General features: G+C 53.1%; 1 protein-coding gene across 1 annotated transcript in view; it reads left to right on the forward strand.

Annotated features, from left to right (window-relative positions):
• Positions 1 to 23,849, forward strand: part of BABAM2 (BRISC and BRCA1 A complex member 2) — a 224,831-nt gene that overhangs the window by 186,119 nt on the left and 14,863 nt on the right. Inside the window, exon 8 of the mRNA XM_089662229.1 lies at positions 6,949 to 7,048. Within this exon, the coding sequence (XP_089518355.1) occupies positions 6,949 to 7,048 (100 nt within the window). The remainder of the gene's footprint in view (positions 1 to 6,948; positions 7,049 to 23,849) is intronic.

Below are 23,849 nucleotides of genomic sequence, written 5' to 3' on the forward strand. Positions count from 1 at the left end.
CACCCGCACAGGGAAACGTGGACCTGCGGGCAGGGGGGGCCATTAGTTCTAAGGCTAGGTTCACGTGTGGGTGGTGCAGCTGCGGATCCGCACGAAAATCCGTGCAGCCGCACAGAGAAACGCGGACCCGCTGGCGGGGGGGGGGCATTAGTTCTAAGGCAAAGTTCACATGTGTGGGTGGTGCAGCTGTTGATCCACACAAAAATCCGTGCAGCCACACAGAGAAACGCGGACCCGCGGGCAGGGGGGGCCATTAATTCTAAGGCTAGGTTCACAGGTGTGGGTGGTGCAGCTGCGGATCCGCACGAAAATCCGTGCAGCCGCACAGAGAAATGCGGACCTGCGGGCAGGGGGGGTCATTAGTTCTAAGCCAAAGTTCACATGTGGGGGTGGTGCAGCTGCGGATCCACACGAAAATCCGTGCAGCCGCACAGAGGAATGCGGACCCTCGGGTGGGGGGTGCCATTACTTCTAATGGCACGCCGCCCGTACTGGAAAACGCAACCGTACCCGGGACCCTGGACTGCGTTTTCCAAAGAAGTGCCGGGACTTCTTCCCTGCGTGTCGGGGGCACCGGAGTCCATTCAAATGAATGGGCTCTTGTGCCCGAGCAAAATGCGGCCCGTACGGCTGAATAGGTGTGAACCGGGGGTTAAGGGCATTTGACATTTTTTTTCCCTGCTTCTTCTAATTGCCCCTCTATGTTCACTGACGTGTCCTTGAACACACAGGCATTAGTCCTCCCGCACACGGGACGTTTTTACAGCGGCTGGTTTTTTGGTTTTTGACATTTTTTTCTTCAGCCAGTAACCCCCCCGGCATGTTCTCCTCAGTGTCCATACACACACAGACTGGAATCAATGTTTTTTGGCTGGATAAAAAAACCCAGAACTAGCGGGCTTCTGGAGGAGTTTTTTAGCTGTAAAAATGCTCTAACACTGAAAAACGCGGTAAAACACTACAAACTGGCATTTTTTTACTTTTTTTGACCAAAAAAAAAAAACAGCTAAAAATGCAAATGCGGAAAAACGCCGCTAAATGCTAATGCAAAAACACTAAAAAAAAGCTGAAAAACTCAAATTTTTATTGTGAATTTACACAGCTAATGTTACCGGGGTTATCAAAAAGTTCCGCTTTAACCTCCCTGGCGGTATGATCATGTCAGGAATTTTGTGCTGAAAGCGGTACCATTTTTTTGCATGGAAATATGTAGTTTTTAATTGTAGGCTGTAATTTTTAGGAATAACTCACTGAAATCTATCCGAAAAAGAGTCTATTAAACATTCCGGATATGATAAAACTTGAAACACGAAATCATAAATTATAATTTAATAAATAATCATAAAAAATAATAATATAATAATAATAAATTAAAATTAATAATATAATCAAACCAAAAACACTGAAATTTGAAATACAGAGGCAAATTCGCACATCGCTGAGCAAAGTCGCAAAATCGTTTTCAGTGTCTGATGAGGAATTTCCCCCACGAATCATTATCACTCAATTCTGCAAGTGGTTCTGATTTACTATCGCTGTTCTAAAACCGCTTTTGATGTAAAGGGACGCTTTTTGGCCGCCATGGACCTTTCTAAGTTTCCAGGCAGAAAGAACAGTCAAAATGCAGGCAGGGCGCCGGACAAAGCACTCGGGACACAATGTATGTGAAATGCAGTGAAAAAGCAATGACAGCAAAAATGTCATTTTTTAAAAATTTCAAATTTCCCGCCGGTTCCGCCGCCCGAACGTTCCGACGTCACGGGGACCGGAACACGGAAGTCAGATGCCGGCATCCGCCGGAGGAGATGGACGGGGACGCTGCAGGGGACCCATCGTGGGAGCGAAGGACAAGGTAAGTGCTGCAGGGACCCCCAGAGAACGCTGCATGGTAAGCCCGAGTGTAGCTCGGGGGGGGTTACCGTTCTTGGTATAGAAATTCTACCCCGAGCTACACTCGGGAAAACCGCCAAGGAGGTTAAGGACTGCTGCTCCACTCCCCATTAAGGATTGGCACCTTTGATGTGCGAGGGGGAGCGGGTACCCGAATTTGACAGGTACGCTGCGGCGATCGGAAACGAAAGATGTCCTCCCTCCCTTCCTGTAGTCTTTTGGGACACGTGACAGGTCCCAGAAGACTACGGGGCCATTCACAAGGCGCAGCGATACTCGTACATGCGCAGTGGGTACCGGCTGTGAAGCCGCAAGCTGTCACAGCCGGGTGCCCACACTGAAGATGCCGGCCTCCTGGAATACAGGATGGCCAGTGAAATGGGCCGTCCTGCTGGTGAAAAGTCAGCAGCTACAGTTTTTGTACAGTTTTTGTAGCTGCTGAGTTTTATTTTTTTGACAGGTGAGTGGAGTTCGGCTTTAAGAAGCAAGAAGGAAAACCCAGAGCCAACGCGCTCAGAAAAGGAGCATTTTTTCGACGGAAAAAAATGTCTGACGCATCTAAACACATGTGAGCGCGCTTAAAGAGGAGTTCTGGCCCCCTTCCCAAAAATTAAAAGTCAGTACAAATACTGCAGCTGCTGACCTTTAATATTGGGGCACTTACCTGAGGAGTTACAGTTGCAAGAAAAAGTATGTGAACCCCTTGGGATTACGTGGAGTTTTGCTTGAATTGGGCATAAAATGTGCTCTGAACGTCATCTAAGTCACAACAATAGAAGAACACAGTCTGCTGAACATAATACTACACAAACATTAGATGTTGCCATGGTTTCATTGCACATAACATGTAAACATTCACAGTGCAGGGAGGAAAAAGTATGTGAACCTTTGGACTTAATAACTGGTTGACCCTCCTTTGGCAGCAATAACCTCAACCAAACGTTTCCTGTAGTTGCAGATCAGACCTGCACAACGATCTGGAGTCATTTTGGACCACTCCTCTTCACAAAACTGTTTCAGTGTAGCAATATTCTTGGGATGTCTGGTGTGAATCGCTCTCTTAAGGTCATGCCACAGCATTTCAATAGGGTTGAGGTCAGGACTCTGACTGGGCCACTCCAGAAGGCGTATTCTGTGCTGTTGCAGCCATTGTAAAGGGGAGGAGCCGGTACACCTGTGCAAGACTAAAGGGGAGGAGCCGGTACACCTGTGCAAGACTAAAGGGGAGGAGCTGGTACCCCTGTGCAAGACTGAAGGGGAGGAGCTGGTACACCTGTGCAAGACTGAAGGGGAGGAGCCGGTATACCTGTGCAAGACTGAAGGGGAGGAGCCAATGCACATATGCAAGACTGAAGGAGAGGAGCTGGTACCCCTGTGCAAGACTGAAGGGGAGGAGCTGGTACACCTGTGCAAGACTGAAGGGGAGGAGCCGGTACACCTGTGCAAGACTGGAGGGGTGGAGCCGGTGCACCTGAGCAAGACTGAAGGGGAGGAGCCGGTACATCTGTGCAAGACTGGAGGGGAGGAGGCGGTATACCTGTGCAAGACTGAAGGGGAGGAGCCGGTATACCTGTGCAAGACTAAAGGGGAGGAGCCGGTACACCTGTGCAAGACTAAAGGGGAGGAGCCGGTACACCTGTGCAAGACTAAAGGGGAGGAGCTGGTACCCCTGTGCAAGACTGAAGGGGAGGAGCTGGTACACCTGTGCAAGACTGAAGGGGAGGAGCCGGTATACCTGTGCAAGACTGAAGGGGAGGAGCCAATGCACATATGCAAGACTGAAGGGGAGGAGCTGGTACCCCTGTGCAAGACTGAAGGGGAGGAGCTGGTACACCTGTGCAAGACTGAAGGGGAGGAGCCGGTACACCTGTGCAAGACTGGAGGGGTGGAGCCGGTGCACCTGAGCAAGACTGAAGGGGAGGAGCCGGTACCTCTGTGCAAGACTGGAGGGGAGGAGGCGGTATACCTGTGCAAGACTGAAGGGGAGGAGCCGGTATACCTGTGCAAGACTGGAGGGGAGGAGCCGGTACACCTGTGTAAGACTGGAGGGGAGGAGGCAGTGCACCTGTGCAAGACCGAAGGGGAGGAGGAACCGGTACACCTGTGTAAGACTGAAGGGGAGGAGCCAGTACACCTGTGCAAGAATGAAGGGGAGGAGCCGGTACACCTGTGCAAAACTGAAGGGAGGAGCCGGTACGCCTGTGCAAGACTGTAGGGGAGGAGCCGGTACACCTGTGTAAGACTGTAGGGGAGGAGCCGGTACACCTGTGCAAGACTGAAGGGGAGGAGCCAGTACACCTGTGCATGACTGAAGGGGAGGAGCAGGTACACCTGTGCAAGACTGGAGGGGAGGAGCCGGTACACCTGTGCAAGACTGAAGGGGAAAAGCCGTTACACCTGTGCAAAACTGGAGGGGAGTGTCAGGGCAGGGCTGTGGAACGGACAGGTAGGCCTAGTGGCAGGGTAACGCACTGGCTGACGACAACCACCACCAACAGACTGAAGTCCCTCAGGGCACGGAGTCTAAGTCCCAGGCTGCCCTTCACCAGGGCCCCTGATGGTGGGGATGGACTTGACGCAACCAGGGACCAGGTCGCGGCCCCCGAGACACCCCAGCTGCGGTAATGGCCGCCGCCAATGGCGTGTAGTTGGTGAGAATGACAATAGCGTAGTCAGACAAGCCGGGTCAATAACAACGGGACAAAACAGTACAGAACAGTAGACAGAGAATCACAGGTCACGGGCCGGGTTCAGCAACGGAAGGTCAGATCAAAGGGAAACGCAGAGAATGGTCTTAGTCACAAGCCGAGTCAGAATACCAGAAGAGTCACGAGCGTATACACAGAGCTGTAGCAAGACAAAGACACAAGACACAAGTGCAAAGAGCATGTGCAGATCCCAGGCTTATATGTACTCAGCCACACCCCTCTGGGGGATGGACCTCAGAGACCTGAAGGCATAAAAGATTCCCATCATGCTCAGCAGAAATCCAAGATGGATGCTAGCACATGGAGTAACATAACCTCTGGGAAAAGGTAGGACCTTGACAGGGAGGAGCCGGTACACCTGTGCAAGACTGGAGGGGAGGAGACGGTACACCTGTGCAAGACTGAAGGGGAGGAGCCGGTACACCTGTGCAAGACTGGAGGGGAGGAGCTGGTACACCTGTGCAAGACTGAAGGGGAGGAGCTGGTACACCTGTGCAAGACTGAAGGGGAGGAGCCGGTACACCTGTGCAAGACTGGAGGGGAGGAGCTGGTACACCTGTGCAAGACTGAAGGGGAGGAGCTGGTACACCTGTGCAAGACTGAAGGGGAGGAGCCAGTACACCTGTGCAAGACTGGAGGGGTGGAGCCGGTGCACCTGAGCAAGACTGAAGGGGAGGAGCCGGTACATCTGTGCAAGACTGGAGGGGAGGAGGCGGTATACCTGTGCAAGACTGAAAGGGAGGAGCCGGTATACCTGTGCAAGACTGAAGGGGAGGAGCCGGTACACCTGTGTAAGACTAGAGGGGAGGAGGCAGTACACCTGTGCAAGACCGAAGGGGAGGAGGAACCGGTACACCTGTGTAAGACTGAAGGGGAGGAGCCAGTACACCTGTGCAAGAATGAAGGGGAGGAGCCGGTACACCTGTACAAAACTGAAGGGAGGAGCCGGTACGCCTGTGTAAGACTGAAGGGGAGGAGCCAGTACACCTGTGCAAGATGGAACGGGAGGAGCCGGTACACCTTTGCAAGACTGAAGGGGAGGAGCTGATACACCTTTGCAAGACTGAAGGGGAGGAGCCAGTACGCCTGTGCAAGACTGTAGGGGAGGAGCCGGTACACCTGTGTAAGACTGTAGGGGAGGAGCCGGTACACCTGTGCAAGACTGAAGGGGAGGAGCCGGTACACCTGTGCATGACTGAAGGGGAGGAGCAGGTACACCTGTGCAAGACTGGAGGGGAGGAGCCGGTACACCTGTGCAAGACTGAAGGGGAAAAGACGTTACACCTGTGCAAGACTGGAGGGGAGGAGCCGGTACACCTGTGCAAGACTGAAGGGGAGGAGCCGGTACACCTGTGCAAGACTGGAGGGGAGGAGACGGTACACCTGTGCAAGACTGGAGGGGAGGAGCCGGTACACCTGTGCAAGACTGAAGGGGAGGAGCCGGTACACCTGTGCAAGACTGGAGGGGAGGAGCCGGTACACCTGTGCAAGACTGAAGGGGAGGAGCTGGTACATCCTGTGCAAGACTGAAGGGGAGGAGCCATTACACCTGTGCAAGACTGAAGGGGAGGAGCTGATACACCTTTGCAAGACTGAAGGGGAGGAGCCAGTACGCCTGTGCAAGACTGTAGGGGAGGAGCCGGTACACCTGTGTAAGACTGTAGGGGAGGAGCCGGTACACCTGTGCAAGACTGAAGGGGAGGAGCCGGTACACCTGTGCATGACTGAAGGGGAGGAGCAGGTACACCTGTGCAAGACTGGAGGGGAAAAGACGTTACACCTGTGCAAGACTGGAGGGGAGGAGCCGGTACACCTGTGCAAGACTGAAGGGGAGGAGCCGGTACACCTGTGCAAGACTGGAGGGGAGGAGACGGTACACCTGTGCAAGACTGGAGGGGAGGAGCCGGTACACCTGTGCAAGACTGAAGGGGAGGAGCCGGTACACCTGTGCAAGACTGGAGGGGAGGAGCCGGTACACCTGTGCAAGACTGAAGGGGAGGAGCTGGTACATCCTGTGCAAGACTGAAGGGGAGGAGCCATTACACCTGTGCAAGACTGAAGGGGAGGAGCCATTACACCTGTGCAAGACTGAAGGGGAGGCCAGAGGGAGAATTTAATTTTACTTTCTTCTCTGATTCATATGCATTTTGCCAAAATGGTGAAAATGCATCAAATTCTCCCAATTTTTACCTAATTTTCGAGTAAATGAAAACCCCTCATCCCTGGGAGTGAAATATGTTTCTGTAATTTGGATCGGTAAATGACAACGTATTGCTTACATGTGCTCTTATGATAACACTGTGATGTGGAATATCTGCCAGCCGTGTTAACCAATCACCTGTCATTTCAGTGCTCTGGGCGGGTCCTCGGCTCTTCACATCCCAGCGTTTCCCAGCGGGGGCTGTCTCATAGACTACGTTCCTCAGGTCTGCCAGCTGCTGAACAACAAGGTACGCTGATCTCCGTCAATGATATTCCTCCGTCAGGGAATTCCATGTCAGTGATTCTCAGATCTGTGATCTGTGTGATGAACCAATCGGAACATTCCCTGTAGATGCACATGATGAGTTATCAATAATATGAAGGATATATAGAGCCAGAGGTATGTACAGAGCTGTACAATATACATGGAAACAGAACAGTGACGATCCAATCCAATGCAAGATGGTTGGGGGGTGGCTTGTCCTGAGAGCTTACAATCTAATAGGAGGAGGGCAGGTGATACAAAAGGTAATAACTGTGAGGGATGAGCTGGTGGGAAAAGGTAGGATAAGCTTCCCTGAGGAGGTGAACTTTCAGGGATCTCCTAAAGGTGGATAGAGTAGGAGATAGCCAGACAGATTGGGGTAGGGAGTTCCACAAGATAGGAGAGGTTCTGGAGAAGTCCTGGAGGCAGGCAAGGGAGGAGATGACAAGGGAGCTAGAGAGCAGGAGGTCTTGGGTGGAGTGGGGAGGATGGTTTGGGTGATATTTGGAGACAAAGTTGGTGATGTAGCTCGGGGCAGAGGCTGTGGTTAGTATTTTGAATTTTATTTGTTGGGCTATTGGAAACTTTTGGAGGAATTGAGAGAAATGGGTGGAGGACACTGAATGGAGGCCAGTGGAGGGATTGGTGGAGAGGAGTGGAGGACACTTAATGGAGGCCAGTGGAGAGATTGGCAGAGAGGGATGGAGGACACTGAATGGAGGCCAGTGGAGAGATTGGCAGAGAGGGGTGGAGGACACTGAATGGAGGCCAGTGGAGAGATTGGCAGAGAGGGGTGGAGGACACTGAATGGGGGCCGGTGGGGAGATTGGCAGAGAGGGGTGGAGGACACTGAATGGAGGTCAGTTGAGGGGTGGAGGACACTGAATAGAGGCCAATAGAAGGATTGACATAGAGGGGTGGAGGACACTGAATGGAAGCTGGAGGACGGATTAACAGAGAGAAGTGAAAACTGGAGGACACTGAATGGAGGTCAGTGGTGGGATTGGCAGAGAGGAGTGGAGGACACTGAATGGAGGCCAGTGGAGGGATTGGTGGAGAGGAGTGGAGGACACTGAATGGAGGCCAGTGGAGGGATTGGTGGAGAAGGGTGGATTACACTGAATGGAGGCCAGTGGAGGGATTGGCAGAGAGGGGTGGAGGACACTGAGTGGAGGCCAGTGGAGGGATTGGCAGAGAGGGGTGGAGGACACTGAATGGAGGCTAGTGGAGGGATTGGCAGAGAGGGGTGGAGGACACTGAGTGGAGGCCAGTGGAGGGATTGGCAGAGAGGGGTGGAGGACACTGAATGGAGGCCAGTGGAGGGATTGGCAGAGAGGGGTGGAGGACACTGAATGGAAGCCAGTGGAGGGATTGGCAGAGAGGGGTGGAGGACACTGAGTGGAGGCCAGTGGAGGGATTGGCAGAGAGGGGTGGAGGACACTGAATGGAGGCCAGTGGAGGGATTGGCAGAGAGGAGTGGAGGCCAGTGGAGGGATTGGCAGAGAGGGGTGGAAAGCAGATGAAGGCATCTCTGTGGGAGGTAATAATACCTGGAAGGGTCACACATTGCTCGGCATTCATGTTCAGGTATATCTGATGACAGGTACACTTTAATTGTATAGATTGAAAGTTTCCTGCAAGTAGGTTTTTCTTTGCCCCTCCCCCCCCCCTCACCCGGTGGTGTCACTGGCTATAAATAAGACAGTTGCCATCCTCTGTATTTCTGTTCGTAGCCTCGGATGATTCAACAAGCAATGTAATCAATAAGCCGGGCCCCGGGCCCCGACAGTGACTTACACACAGACTCCACTCCGTAGACTCCGTATTGATTGTTCTGTTACACGGCCATTCCCCTCCATTGTCTCAGGCCGGCCCAGGAAACACACGTTGGCTCCGCCATGGCGACCATCAAGAGCAGCATGCGCACAGTGTGCAGAGAGTTCCTGTATCAGGGCGCAGTAGGCGGATCATGTAAAGCACTGACCTGCCTTCAGGTATTTTTAAAGGAGCTGTGCAGGTATACAGATGGCAATAAAGACTTGAAAGGGGTTCTAACCCTTCCCCCACTCTATCCGCAACCCTTTCCCTGCCAGAGCCGGTTTTGCGCTTTATTGCACACGTTTAAAAAATCATTTTAGGCCTGAAGAGGATATAAACCCCCAAAAACATGATCTATTTTCTGAGAGCAGACACCCGAGAGCAGGGCTTGAAATTTCCACTCGCCCGCTCGCCAAATGCGAGAGGAAATCCCTTTGTGGCGAGCACAGATGGAGTGGGTGGCTTGAAATGCAATCCCCAGACCCCAGAGATCGATGTGCATTCCACTTGCGCTCCAAGCCTCGTTGTAAAGCCGACTGTTGGGTCCGTACGATGTATGGACCTGAAACCCCCCCCCCCCCACACTGTTGGGTCCGTACGATGTATGGACCTGAAACCCCCCCCCCCACACTGTTGGGTCCGTACGATGTATGGACCTGAAACCCCCCCCCCACACTGTTGGGTCCGTACGATGTATGGACCTGAAACCCCCCCACACTGTTGGGTCCGTACGATGTATGGACCTGAAACCCCCCCCCCCACACTGTTGGGTCCGTACGATGTATGGACCTGAAACCCCCCCACACTGTTGGGTCCGTACGATGTATGGACCTGAAACCCCCCCACACTGTTGGGTCCGTACGATGTATGGACCTGAAAACCCCCCCCCCACACTGTTGGGTCCGTACGATGTATGGACCTGAAACCCCCCCACACTGTTGGGTCCGTACGATGTATGGACCTGAAACCCCCCCACACTGTTGGGTCCGTACGATGTATGGACCTGAAACCCCCCCACACTGTTGGGTCCGTATGATGTATGGATCTGAAACCCCCCCCCCACACTGTTGGGTCTGTACGATGTATGGACCTGAAACCCCCCCTCCCCACACTGTTGGGTCTGTGCGTTGTATGGACCTGAAACCCCCCCCACACTGTTGGGTCCATACGATGTATGGACCTGGAACCCCCCCCACACTGTTGGGTCCATACGATGTATGGACCTGAATCCCCCCCCTCCCCACACTGTTGGGTCTGTACGATGTATGGACCTGAAACCCCCCCACACTGTTGGGTCCGTATGATGTATGGACCTGGAACCCCCCCCACACTGTTGGGTCCATACGATGTATGGACCTGAATCCCCCCCCTCCCCACACTGTTGGGTCTGTACGATGTATGGACCTGAAACCCCCCCACACTGTTGGGTCCATACGATGTATGGACCTGAATCCCCCCCCTCCCCACACTGTTGGATCCGTACGATGTATGGACCTGAAACCCCCCCACACTGTTGGGTCTGTGCGTTGTATGGACCTGAAACCCCCCACACTGTTGGGTCCGTATGATGTATGGACCTGAAACCCCCCCACACTATTGGGTCCAGGGGAGACATTGGGGGGGGTCTAATAGATCCCCAATATCTCCATAAAGAGGACCGGACACCTCCCCATGTGATTACATACGGATGGTTGGAGGGTGGGGGAGACGTTGGGGGGTCTAATAGATCCCCAATATCTCCATAAAGAGGACCGGACACCTCCCCATGTGATCACATACGGATGGTTGGAGGGTGGGGGAGACGTTGGGGGGGTCTAATAGATCCCCAATATCTGCATGAAGAGGACCCGACACCTCCCCATGTGATCACATACGGATGGTTGGAGGGTGGGGGAGACGTTGGGGGGTCTAATAGATCCCCAATATCTCCATGAAGAGGACCCGACACCTCCCCATGTGATCACATACGGATGGTCGGCTCCCTTGTGATAGCTATAAATTAGAAAAAATAAATTAAAACAAGTATAAAAAAGCGATTATATAAAATAAATAAAAATCGTCTGAAATAATTTTTTAAATCACCCCGTTACCCCCCATAAACACCCCATATAAAAAGCAGAGCGTAGGGTGAGCATGTGTATGTAAACATCAATTGCGCCACACATGTGAGGTATCACCGCGCCCGCTGGAGATCGATCATTCTAGGACCATCATTCACAGCTGATTACCTGTTTAGGCCTTCGGTGCGTTTCCTATGGATGGGTTTCGGTAACATCGTTCCTTGCTATTCCACGGGCGTGCGCAATTTTAAGACTTGACATATTTGGTATCTATTTACTCGACGCATTCCAATCTTTTATACTTTATCAACAATTGGTTGTAATGTTGTGTTTGTTTGCATTAAATTTAGGGATACATCGAAATCTCGGCTACCGAAACATGTCGGCCGAAAATAGCTCTATCAGCATTTTGCTGATAGGAAAAATTTAGCCAATACAGGGGACTGTGTGTACTACAGACGTGGGGGTGGGGTGGGGTGAGGGGCAGACAAAAGGCAGGAGAGGAGCAGTGTATACAGAGAGGCTCCCTCACTGGCTGTCACTATATGTCAGAGCCGGTTTTTAAATCAATTGCCAATTTCTTCACTATAGCTCAGAGAATCAGCTGTCACTATCCCCGAGCTAAAAGAAACAAAGTTTCCTTTAGCTTTGAGAAAGTGACAGCCATGCTGAAGACAAAAATACAGCTGCTGGCAATTTCATTTAAAAGAGGCGCTGACATGTAGTGACAGCCAGTGAGGGAGCCTCTCTGTATACACCGCTCCTCTCTGTATACACCGCTCCTCTCTGTATACACCGCTCCTCCCTGTATACACCGCTCCTCTCTGTATACACCGCTCCTCTCTGTATACACCGCTCCTCTCTGTATACACCGCTCCTCTGTATACACCGCTCCTCTCTGTATACACCGCTCCCCTGTATACACCGCTCCTCTCTGTATACACCGCTCCCCTGTATACACCGCTCCTCTCTGTATACACCGCTCCTCTCTGTATACACCGCTCCCCTGTATACACCGCTCCTCTCTGTATACACCGCTCCCCTGTATACACCGCTCCTCTCTGTATACACCGCTCCTCCCTGTATACACCGCTCCTCTCTGTATACACCGCTCCTCTCTGTATACACCGCTCCCCTGTATACACCGCTCCTCTCTGTATACACCGCTCCTCTCTGTATACACCGCTCCCCTGTATACACCGCTCCTCTCTGTATACACCGCTCCTCTCTGTATACACCGCTCCCCTGTATACACCGCTCCCCTGTATACACCGCTCCTCTGTATACACCGCTCCTCCCTGTATACACCGCTCCCCTCTGTATACACCGCTCCTCTCTGTATACACCGCTCCTCTCTGTATACACCGCTCCTCTGTATACACCGCTCCTCTCTGTATACACCGCTCCCCTCTGTATACACCGCTCCTCTCTGTATACACCGCTCCCCTGTATACACCGCTCCTCTCTGTATACACCGCTCCCCTGTATACACCGCTCCTCTCTGTATACACCGCTCCTCTCTGTATACACCGCTCCTCTCTGTATACACCGCTCCTCTGTATACACCGCTCCTCTCTGTATACACCGCTCCTCTCTGTATACACCGCTCCTCTGTATACACCGCTCCTCTGTATACACCGCTCCTCTCTGTATACACCGCTCCTCTCTGTATACACCGCTCCTCTGTATACACCGCTCCTCTCTGTATACACCGCTCCCTCCCTGTATACACCGCTCCCCTCTGTATACACCGCTCCTCTGTATACACCGCTCCTCTCTGTACACACCGCTCCTCTCTGTATACACCGCTCCTCTCTGTATACACCGCTCCTCTCTGTATACACCGCTCCTCTCTGTATACACCGCTCCCTCTGTATACACCGCTCCTCTGTATACACCGCTCCCTCCCTGTATACACCGCTCCCCTCTGTATACACCGCTCCTCTCTGTATACACCGCTCCTCTCTGTATACACCGCTCCTCTCTGTATACACCGCTCCCTCTGTATACACCGCTCCTCTCTGTATACACCGCTCCTCTCTGTATACACCGCTCCCTCTGTATACACCGCTCCTCTCTGTATACACCGCTCCTCCCTGTATACACCGCTCCCTCTGTATACACCGCTCCCTCTGTATACACCGCTCCTCTCTGTATACACCGCTCCCCTCTGTATACACCGCTCCTCTCTGTATACACCGCTCCCTCCCTGTATACACCGCTCCCTCTGTATACACCGCTCCTCCCTGTATACACCGCTCCTCTCTGTATACACCGCTCCTCTCTGTATACACCGCTCCTCTCTGTATACACCGCTCCTCTCTGTATACACCGCTCCTCCCTGTATACACCGCTCCCTCCCTGTATACACCGCTCCTCTCTGTATACACCGCTCCTCCCTGTATACACCGCTCCTCTCTGTATACACCGCTCCTCTCTGTATACACCGCTCCTCTCTGTATACACCGCTCCCTCCCTGTATACACCGCTCCTCTCTGTATACACCGCTCCCTCCCTGTATACACCGCTCCCTCCCTGTATACACCGCTCCTCTCTGTATACACCGCTCCTCTCTGTATACACCGCTCCTCTCTGTATACACCGCTCCCTCTGTATACACCGCTCCTCTGTATACACCGCTCCTCTCTGTATACACCGCTCCCTCCCTGTATACACCGCTCCTCTCTGTATACACCGCTCCTCTCTGTATACACCGCTCCTCTCTGTATACACCGCTCCCTCCCTGTATACACCGCTCCTCTCTGTATACACCGCTCCTCTGTATACACCGCTCCCTCCCTGTATACACCGCTCCTCTCTGTATACACCGCTCCTCTCTGTATACACCGCTCCTCTCTGTATACACTGCTCCTCTCTGTATACACCGCTCCTCTCTGTATACACCGCTCCTCTCTGTATACACCGCTCCTCTCTGTATACACCGCTCCTCTCTGTATACACCGCTCCCTCCCTGTATACACCGCTCCCTCCCTGTATACACCGCTCCTCTCTGTATACACCGCTCCTCTCTGTATACACTGCTCCTCTCTGTATACACCGCTCCTCTCTGTATACACCGCTCCTCTCTGTATACACCGCTCCCTCTGTATACACCGCTCCTCTCTGTATACACCGCTCCCTCTGTATACACCGCTCTTCTCTGTATACACCGCTCCTCCCTGTATACACCGCTCCTCTCTGTATACACCGCTCCTCTCTGTATACACCGCTCCTCTGTATACACCGCTCCTCTCTGTATACACCGCTCCTCTCTGTATACACCGCTCCTCTCTGTATACACCGCTCCTCTCTGTATACACCGCTCCTCTCTGTATACACCGCTCCTCTCTGTATACACCGCTCCTCCCTGTATACACCGCTCCTCCCTGTATACACCGCTCCTCTCTGTATACACCGCTCCCTCCCTGTATACACCGCTCCCCTCTGTATACACCGCTCCCTCCCTGTATACACCGCTCCTCTCTGTATACACCGCTCCTCTCTGTATACACCGCTCCTCTCTGTATACACCGCTCCTCTCTGTATACACCGCTCCCTCTGTATACACCGCTCCTCTCTGTATACACTGCTCCTCTCTGTATACACCGCTCCTCTCTGTATACACCGCTCCTCTCTGTATACACCGCTCCTCCCTGTATACACCGCTCCTCCCTGTATACACCGCTCCTCTCTGTATACACCGCTCCTCTCTGTATACACCGCTCCTCTCTGTATACACCGCTCCTCTCTGTATACACCGCTCCTCTCTGTATACACCGCTCCTCTCTGTATACACCGCTCCTCTCTGTATACACCGCTCCTCTCTGTATACACCGCTCCTCCCTGTATACACCGCTCCTCCCTGTATACACCGCTCCTCTCTGTATACACCGCTCCCTCCCTGTATACACCGCTCCCCTCTGTATACACCGCTCCCTCCCTGTATACACCGCTCCTCTCTGTATACACCGCTCCTCTCTGTATACACCGCTCCTCTCTGTATACACCGCTCCTCTCTGTATACACCGCTCCTCTCTGTATACACCGCTCCTCTCTGTATACACCGCTCCTCTCTGTATACACCGCTCCTCTCTGTATACACCGCTCCTCTCTGTATACACCGCTCCTCTCTGTATACACCGCTCCTCTCTGTATACACCGCTCCCTCCCTGTATACACCGCTCCCTCCCTGTATACACCGCTCCTCTCTGTATACACTGCTCCTCTCTGTATACACCGCTCCTCTCTGTATACACCGCTCCTCTCTGTATACACCGCTCCTCTCTGTATACACCGCTCCCTCCCTGTATACACCGCTCCCTCCCTGTATACACCGCTCCTCTCTGTATACACCGCTCCTCTCTGTATACACTGCTCCTCTCTGTATACACCGCTCCTCTCTGTATACACCGCTCCTCTCTGTATACACCGCTCCCTCTGTATACACCGCTCCTCTCTGTATACACCGCTCCCTCTGTATACACCGCTCTTCTCTGTATACACCGCTCCTCCCTGTATACACCGCTCCTCTCTGTATACACCGCTCCTCCCTGTATACACCGCTCCTCCCTGTATACACCGCTCCTCTCTGTATACACCGCTCCTCTCTGTATACACCGCTCCTCCCTGTATACACCGCTCCTCCCTGTATACACCGCTCCTCTCTGTATACACCGCTCCTCTCTGTATACACCGCTCCTCTCTGTATACACCGCTCCTCTCTGTATACACCGCTCCTCTCTGTATACACCGCTCCTCTCTGTATACACCGCTCCTCCCTGTATACACCGCTCCTCCCTGTATACACCGCTCCTCTCTGTATACACCGCTCCCTCCCTGTATACACCGCTCCCCTCTGTATACACCGCTCCCTCCCTGTATACACCGCTCCTCTCTGTATACACCGCTCCTCTCTGTATACACCGCTCCTCTCTGTATACACCGCTCCTCTCTGTATACACCGCTCCCTCTGTATACACCGCTCCTCTCTGTATACACTGCTCCTCTCTGTATACACCGCTCCTCTCTGTATACACCGCTCCTCTCTGTATACACCGCTCCTCCCTGTATACACCGCTCCTCCCTGTATACACCGCTCCTCTCTGTATACACCGCTCCTCTCTGTATACACCGCTCCTCTCTGTATACACCGCTCCTCTCTGTATACACCGCTCCTCTCTGTATACACCGCTCCTCTCTGTATACACCGCTCCTCTCTGTATACACCGCTCCTCCCTGTATACACCGCTCCTCCCTGTATACACCGCTCCTCTCTGTATACACCGCTCCCTCCCTGTATACACCGCTCCCTCTATATACACCGCTCCTCTCTGTATACACCGCTCCTCTCTGTATACACCGCTCCTCTCTGTATACACCGCTCCTCTCTGTATACACCGCTCCCTCTGTATACACCGCTCCTCTCTGTATACACCGCTCCTCTCTGTATACACCGCTCCTCTCTGTATACACCGCTCCTCTCTGTATACACCGCTCCTCCCTGTATACACCGCTCCTCCCTGTATACACCGCTCCTCTCTGTATACACCGCTCCTCTCTGTATACACCGCTCCTCTCTGTATACACCGCTCCTCTCTGTATACACCGCTCCTCTCTGTATACACCGCTCCTCTCTGTATACACCGCTCCTCCCTGTATACACCGCTCCTCCCTGTATACACCGCTCCTCTCTGTATACACCGCTCCCTCCCTGTATACACCGCTCCCCTCTGTATACACCGCTCCTCTGTATACACCGCTCCTCTGTATACACCGCTCCTCTGTATACACCGCTCCTCCCTGTATACACCGCTCCTCTCTGTATACACCGCTCCTCTCTGTATACACCGCTCCTCTCTGTATACACCGCTCCTCTCTGTATACACCGCTCCTCTCTGTATACACCGCTCCTCTCTGTATACACCGCTCCTCTCTGTATACACCGCTCCTCTGTATACACCGCTCCTCTCTGTATACACCGCTCCCTCTGTATACACCGCTCCTCTCTGTATACACCGCTCCTCCCTGTATACACCGCTCCTCCCTGTATACACCGCTCCTCTCTGTATACACCGCTCCTCTGTATACACCGCTCCTCTCTGTATACACCGCTCCCTCTGTATACACCGCTCCTCTCTGTATACACCGCTCCCCTCTGTATACACCGCTCCTCTCTGTATACACCGCTCCTCTCTGTATACACCGCTCCTCTCTGTATACACCGCTCCCCTCTGTATACACCGCTCCCTCCCTGTATACACCGCTCCCTCTGTATACACCGCTCCTCCCTGTATACACCGCTCCTCTCTGTATACACCGCTCCTCTCTGTATACACCGCTCCTCCCTGTATACACCGCTCCCTCCCTGTATACACCGCTCCCTCTGTATACACCGCTCCTCCCTGTATACACCGCTCCTCTCTGTATACACCGCTCCTCTCTGTATACACCGCTCCTCTCTGTATACACCGCTCCTCTCTGTATACACCGCTCCCTCCCTGTATACACCGCTCCTCTCTGTATACACCGCTCCCTCCCTGTATACACCGCTCCCCTCTGTATACACCGCTCCCCTCTGTATACACCGCTCCTCTCTGTATACACCGCTCCCTCCCTGTATACACCGCTCCCTCCCTGTATACACCGCTCCTCTCTGTATACACCGCTCTTCTCTGTATACACCGCTCCTCCCTGTATACACCGCTCCCTCCCTGTATACACCGCTCCTCTCTGTATACACCGCTCCCTCTGTATACACTGCTCCTCTCTGTATACACCGCTCCCTCCCTGTATACACCGCTCCTCTCTGTATACACCGCTCCTCTCTGTATACACCGCTCCTCTGTATACACCGCTCCTCCCTGTATACACCGCTCCTCTCTGTATACACCGCTCCCTCTATATACACCGCTCCCCTCTGTATACACCGCTCCTCTGTATACACCGCTCCTCTCTGTATACACCGCTCCTCTCTGTATACACCGCTCCTCTCTGTATACACCGCTCCTCTCTGTATACACCGCTCCTCTGTATACACCGCTCCTCTCTGTATACACCGCTCCTCTGTATACACCGCTCCTCTCTGTATACACCGCTCCTCCCTGTATACACCGCTCCTCTCTGTATACACCGCTCCTCTCTGTATACACCGCTCCTCTCTGTATACACCGCTCCTCTGTATACACCGCTCCCTCCCTGTATACACCGCTCCTCTCTGTATACACCGCTCCTCTCTGTATACACCGCTCCTCTCTGTATACACCGCTCCTCTCTGTATACACCGCTCCTCTCTGTATACACCGCTCCCTCCCTGTATACACCGCTCCTCTCTGTATACACCGCTCCCTCCCTGTATACACCGCTCCCTCCCTGTATACACCGCTCCTCTCTGTATACACCGCTCCTCTCTGTATACACCGCTCCCTCCCTGTATACACCGCTCCTCTCTGTATACACCGCTCTTCTCTGTATACACCGCTCCTCCCTGTATACACCGCTCCTCTCTGTATACACCGCTCCTCTCTGTATACACCGCTCCTCTGTATACACCGCTCCTCTCTGTATACACCGCTCCTCTCTGTATACACCGCTCCCTCCCTGTATACACCGCTCCTCTCTGTATACACCGCTCCTCTCTGTATACACCGCTCCCTCTGTATACACCGCTCCCTCTGTATACACCGCTCCCTCTGTATACACCGCTCCTCTCTGTATACACCGCTCCTCTGTATACACCGCTCCCTCTGTATACACCGCTCCTCTCTGTATACACCGCTCCTCTCTGTATACACCGCTCCTCTGTATACACCGCTCCTCTGTATACACCGCTCCTCTCTGTATACACCGCTCCTCTCTGTATACACCGCTCCTCTCTGTATACACCGCTCCTCTCTGTATACACCGCTCCTCTCTGTATACACCGCTCCTCTCTGTATACACCGCTCCCTCTATATACACCGCTCCTCTCTGTATACACCGCTCCCTCTGTATACACTGCCCCTCCCCCTACAAAGAGAACCTGTCACTCATATGGTATCACATAGAGGACTATTGGTCTCCTTTCTGATCGCAATAAAATCATAAGTTAAAAAAAATATATATATATGAAAGTAGAAAAAAAATACAAAAAACCCGGAGCCTCCCCTCCCCTCCCCCGCATACGCAGACATTTCGGTTTCGGCACCACTAATTAAAATATATTTTATTGTCTTTTTTTTCTCCCTGAAAATATGCTGATAGAGAGGAGAGAGCAGAGTGCTAGAAAGATGAGCTCACCACTGTGCTGCTCCTCCTTTCACTGTCCAGTCACATGCTGGGGAGCGGCGAGGAGACCTGTAAGTGAAAGTGAAACTGCAACAGGGAAAGGGCCCCTTGCCAGGCCGGACTGGATCCTTTGGCAGCTCCCATATATGTAGTTCATGTGTGTGTTCAGCGGTTTACTTGGAGTTCAGTCCTGCTGCATGGCTGGAGTGCAGGTTGGGACAGCGAGCCGTGTGGGGGTGGGGGGGGGGTATCCAGGCGGTGAGATCTGGCAGATTCTGGTGATGTGATGGAGGTTACACATTTATTCGGTTTATTCGATGTCATCGCTGGGAGCAGCTGAGGCTCCACGGCCGCCAGAACAAACACATCGCGGTCTTTCCTCTCCCATCGCCGGCCAAGAGCGAGGATTTCATCACGGAGAGCACCAGAGGAGACAAGCCGGGTCCAATTTCATGTGTAACATTGATGGAAGGACGCCCAGAGTCACCAGATCTCATCCAATGTGCCGGGAGCGATCCTCGCAACAGACCGACCCCCCCAGAATAATCCGTCCATTCACCCCAAAAATCACACGTCTAATAATACAGAAATTATACACCATTCACATGGAGATGTCCTGCAGCCAATCTTTGTCTGCAGCTCGTATCTCCGTCACCTATGTATACAATAGAAAATCAATAGCATTTAGGGGGGGTTTAACCACTTCCAGTCCGGACACTCCCCCCTTCCAGTCCGGACACTCCCCCCCTTCCAGTCCGGACACTTTCCCCCCCTTCCAGTCCGGACACTTTCCCCCCCTTCCAGTCCGGACACTTTCCCCCCCTTCCAGTCCGGACACTTTCCCCCCCTTCCAGTCCGGACACTTTCCCCCCCTTCCAGTCCGGACACTTTCCCCCCCTTCCAGTCCGGACACTTTCCCCCCCTTCCAGTCCGGACACTTTCCCCCCCTTCCAGTCCGGACACTTTCCTCCCTTCCAGTTTGGACACTTTCCCCCCCTTCCAGTCCGGACACTTTCACCCCCCTTCCAGTCCGGACACTTCCCCCCCCTTCCAGTCCGGACACTTTCACCCCCTTCCAGTCCGGACACTTTCACCCCCCTTCCAGTCCGGACACTTCCCCCCCTTCCAGTCCGGACACTTTCACCCCCCTTCCAGTCCGGACACTTTCCCCCCCTTCCAGTCCGGACACTTTCCCCCCCTTCCAGTCCGGACACTTTCCCCCCTTCCAGTCCGGACACTTTCCCCCCTTCCATTCCGGACACTTTCCCCCCCTTCCAGTCCGGACACTTTCCCCCCCTTCCAGTCCGGACACTTTCCCCCCCTTCCAGTCCGGACACTTTCACCCCCTTCCAGTCCAGACACTTTCACCCCCGTCCAGTCCGGACACTTTCCTCCCCTTCCAGTCCGGACACTTTCACCCCCTTCCAGTCCGGACACTTTCCTCCCCTTCCAGTCCGGACACTTTCACCCCCTTCCAGTCCAGACACTTTCACCCCCTTCCAGTCCGGACACTTTCCCCCCCCTTCCAGTCTGGACACTTTCACTCCCGTCCAGTCCGGACACTTTCCCCCCCTTCCAGTCCGGACACTTTCCCCCCCTTCCAGTCCGGACACTTTCCCCCCCTTCCAGTCCAGGCCAATTTTCAGCTTTCAGCGCTATCACACTTTGAATGTCAATTGCGCAGTCATGCAACACTGTACCTGTCAGATTTCGCCGCGGCGCGTAGGTCTGCGTATGCGCAGATTGCCAAGACACACTAACACGCGGGCGCTAGGACCTGTGCGCCCGCGGCAGCAGTTGCGGCCGCGCATGCGCACTCACGCACACGGGCGTGCGCTTGTCACCAATAACAGCGCAGGGCGCTCCATTTAACACCGGCTCTTGCAATGCTCAAGTGCCGTACGGTCTTACTCCTGTTATCCTGTTGTATCTTTAGAGATTGCTTGTTGCCGACCCTGCCTGACCCTGATCCGTTGACCGTCTCCTGCTCTGATCCCTGGCTTGTCTGACCATTCTTCTTTTTGCTCCTGAATTTATTGACCTCCTGTTGCTGAACCCGGCCTGTGACCCGTTTATCCCTCTGCCTGCCGCTCTGTACCGTTCTGCCTCCACCGTTACCGACCCGGCCCGTCTGACTATGGTTAATTCACCTCTTCACATCAGGTTCTCGCCCACTACATGCCACTGTCAAGTACATCTACCACAGCTGGTTGCACCCAGGGGCCGCGACCTGGTTCCGACCTGCTCCAAGTCCATCCCCACCATCAGGGGCTCTGGTGAACAAGCAGGTCGGGGCTTAGATTCCGCACCTTGGGGAATTCCGGCCTGTGGGACGCTAGAGGCTTCTGTCAGTCGGTCCCTGACAGAACCATACGGCCATGACTGAGCCTGGAAGAGGTCCCTCTCCATTGGATGACATTTGCCAGCACCTGGCGGGCCTCACCCAAGCTGCCAAGATACTCCAAGAGGGATATACGCATCTGGAGGGGCGTATTCAGTCTCTAGCCTCACTGACATTTCCGCCCGCAAACCCGGGAACTCCGCCTTTAGCCAGGGGACCTACTGAAACCCCCACCGCAGCAATGGTTGCCATGCCTCCACCGGAACCTCTTGTACCAACACCAGATCAGTTCAATGGGGATCGAGGGCCTTCCAGAACTCCTGCCAGTTATACTTTGAACTACAACCGCGGACCTTTTCTTCCGAAACCGTGAAGGTAGGATTCATCATATCCCTATTACAGGGTGAACCCCAAGGCTGGGCTCACTGTTTTTTGGAGACTCGTCATCCTCACTTTTTAAAGCAATGGCGGAACTATACGATGATCCACAACGAGCTGCTTCGGCTGAAGCAGTCCTACATACCTTGCAGCAGGGTCGCCGGGCAGCAGAGGACTATGCCTCAGAATTCAGGCGCTGGAGCGGGGACACCCAGTGGAATGACGCGGCTGTGCGTCACCAATTCCGCCTAGGCCTATCTGAACCACTGAAGGACGAGCTAGCCAGAGTAGGGGTACCTGGCTCCCTGGAGGGATTGATAACTCTGGCAATTCAGATTGACTGCAGGCTTCGGGAACGGAGGTCTGAAAGATCCAGTCAAGGGTTAAAACCCACGTGGATGTTGCCACGGGTTCTGACCATTCTGAACTCCCCTGCCAGTATTTGGAATCCAGAACCATCGGAGGGGACCGAACCGATGCAACTTGGGTTGATGTGGCCCTCCCTAACGTTTGAAGAGCGCCAGAGAATCCGGGTAAACAACTTTGTCTCTACTGTGCAGCAGAAGGCCATGTGGTACGTTCCTGCCCGGAGAAGTTAGGAAGTGTTCTTCTACTTTTTCGATGACTCCTGCTTGTTTAGATAAACCCTCTCTCTTAGCCATACCAACCTCATTTCAGCTCCCCTGAAGAACCGTACAGGTGACGGCCATTATTGACTCAGGGGCCTGCAGTTGTTTTATTGATCTTAATTTTGCAGCGCAGCAGCAGCAGTTTCCCTTACTGACCAAAGAGCACGGCCTGAACACCCTCTTGGCCGATGGGACTCAAATTAAATCTGGGTTGGTAGACCGGGAGACCCCCCCCTATATGCACTATGATGGCCAGTCATCATCAAGAACTCCTCCGCTTGGACGCCATTGAGTCCCCACTATTCCCAGTTATTTTGGCGCTTCCTTGGCTACGTGCCCACAACCCCCAAATTGGCTGGAGGACTGGGTCAGTTCAGTTTAATTCACCCTATTGCCAGGATCATGGCTACCCCAGGTCACCACCAGACACCCAGACCCTGCTTTGTGTAAATGCAGACACTGAGCTAGCACAAACGGTTCCTACAGTTTACTACCACTACCTTGACGTTTTTAGTCCACGGGGAGACATTCTTCCCCCGCACAGGGCGTATGACTGTCCAATTGACCTTCTCCGGGGATCTGAAATTCCCTTCGGCCGAATTTTTCCCTTGTCTGAACGGGAGTTGGGAGCATTAAAAGAATATATTGACGAAAGCCTTCAAAAGGGATTTATCCATCCGTCCACGTCACCGGCCGGAATCTTTTTTTGTGGAGAAAAAGGCCAAATCCCTGAGGCCCTGTATTGACTATAGGGATCTGAACAAAATTACGGTTAAAAACCGTTATCCTCTCCCCTTAGTCCCCGAGTTATTCTAGAGGTTGAAATCAGCGTCTACTTTTACCAAGTTGGATCTCAGGGGTGCGTATAACCTGGTCCGTATACGCGAAGGGGATGAGTGGAAGACCGCTTTCCGCACTCGTTTTGGTCACTGCGAATATTTAGTCATGCCCTTTGGGTTATGTAACGGACCGGCCACTTTTCAACACTTTGTAAATGACATATTTAAAGATTTCTTGGACATCTTTGTAATATTTTACCTAGACGATATCTTGATTTTTTCATCGTCTTTGGAGGTACATCGAGGTCACGTCAGGAGCGTGTTGGAGCGACTTCGCCAGCACAGGCTCTACGCCAAAGCGGAAAAGTGTAGTTTCGAGCAGCACAGCATTTCATTCCTGGGGTTAATCATTTCCACCACTGGAATTATTATTATTATTATTATACAGTATTTATAAAGCGCCAATAGTTTGCTCAGCGCTGTACATTACAGAGGGGGACAGAACATGTGACAGAAC

Source organism: Staurois parvus, unplaced genomic scaffold (genome assembly GCF_062004578.1).
Source record: "Staurois parvus isolate SC_StPar_1 unplaced genomic scaffold, SC_StPar_1.0 ptg001445l, whole genome shotgun sequence".
NCBI lineage: Eukaryota > Metazoa > Chordata > Amphibia > Anura > Ranidae > Staurois > Staurois parvus.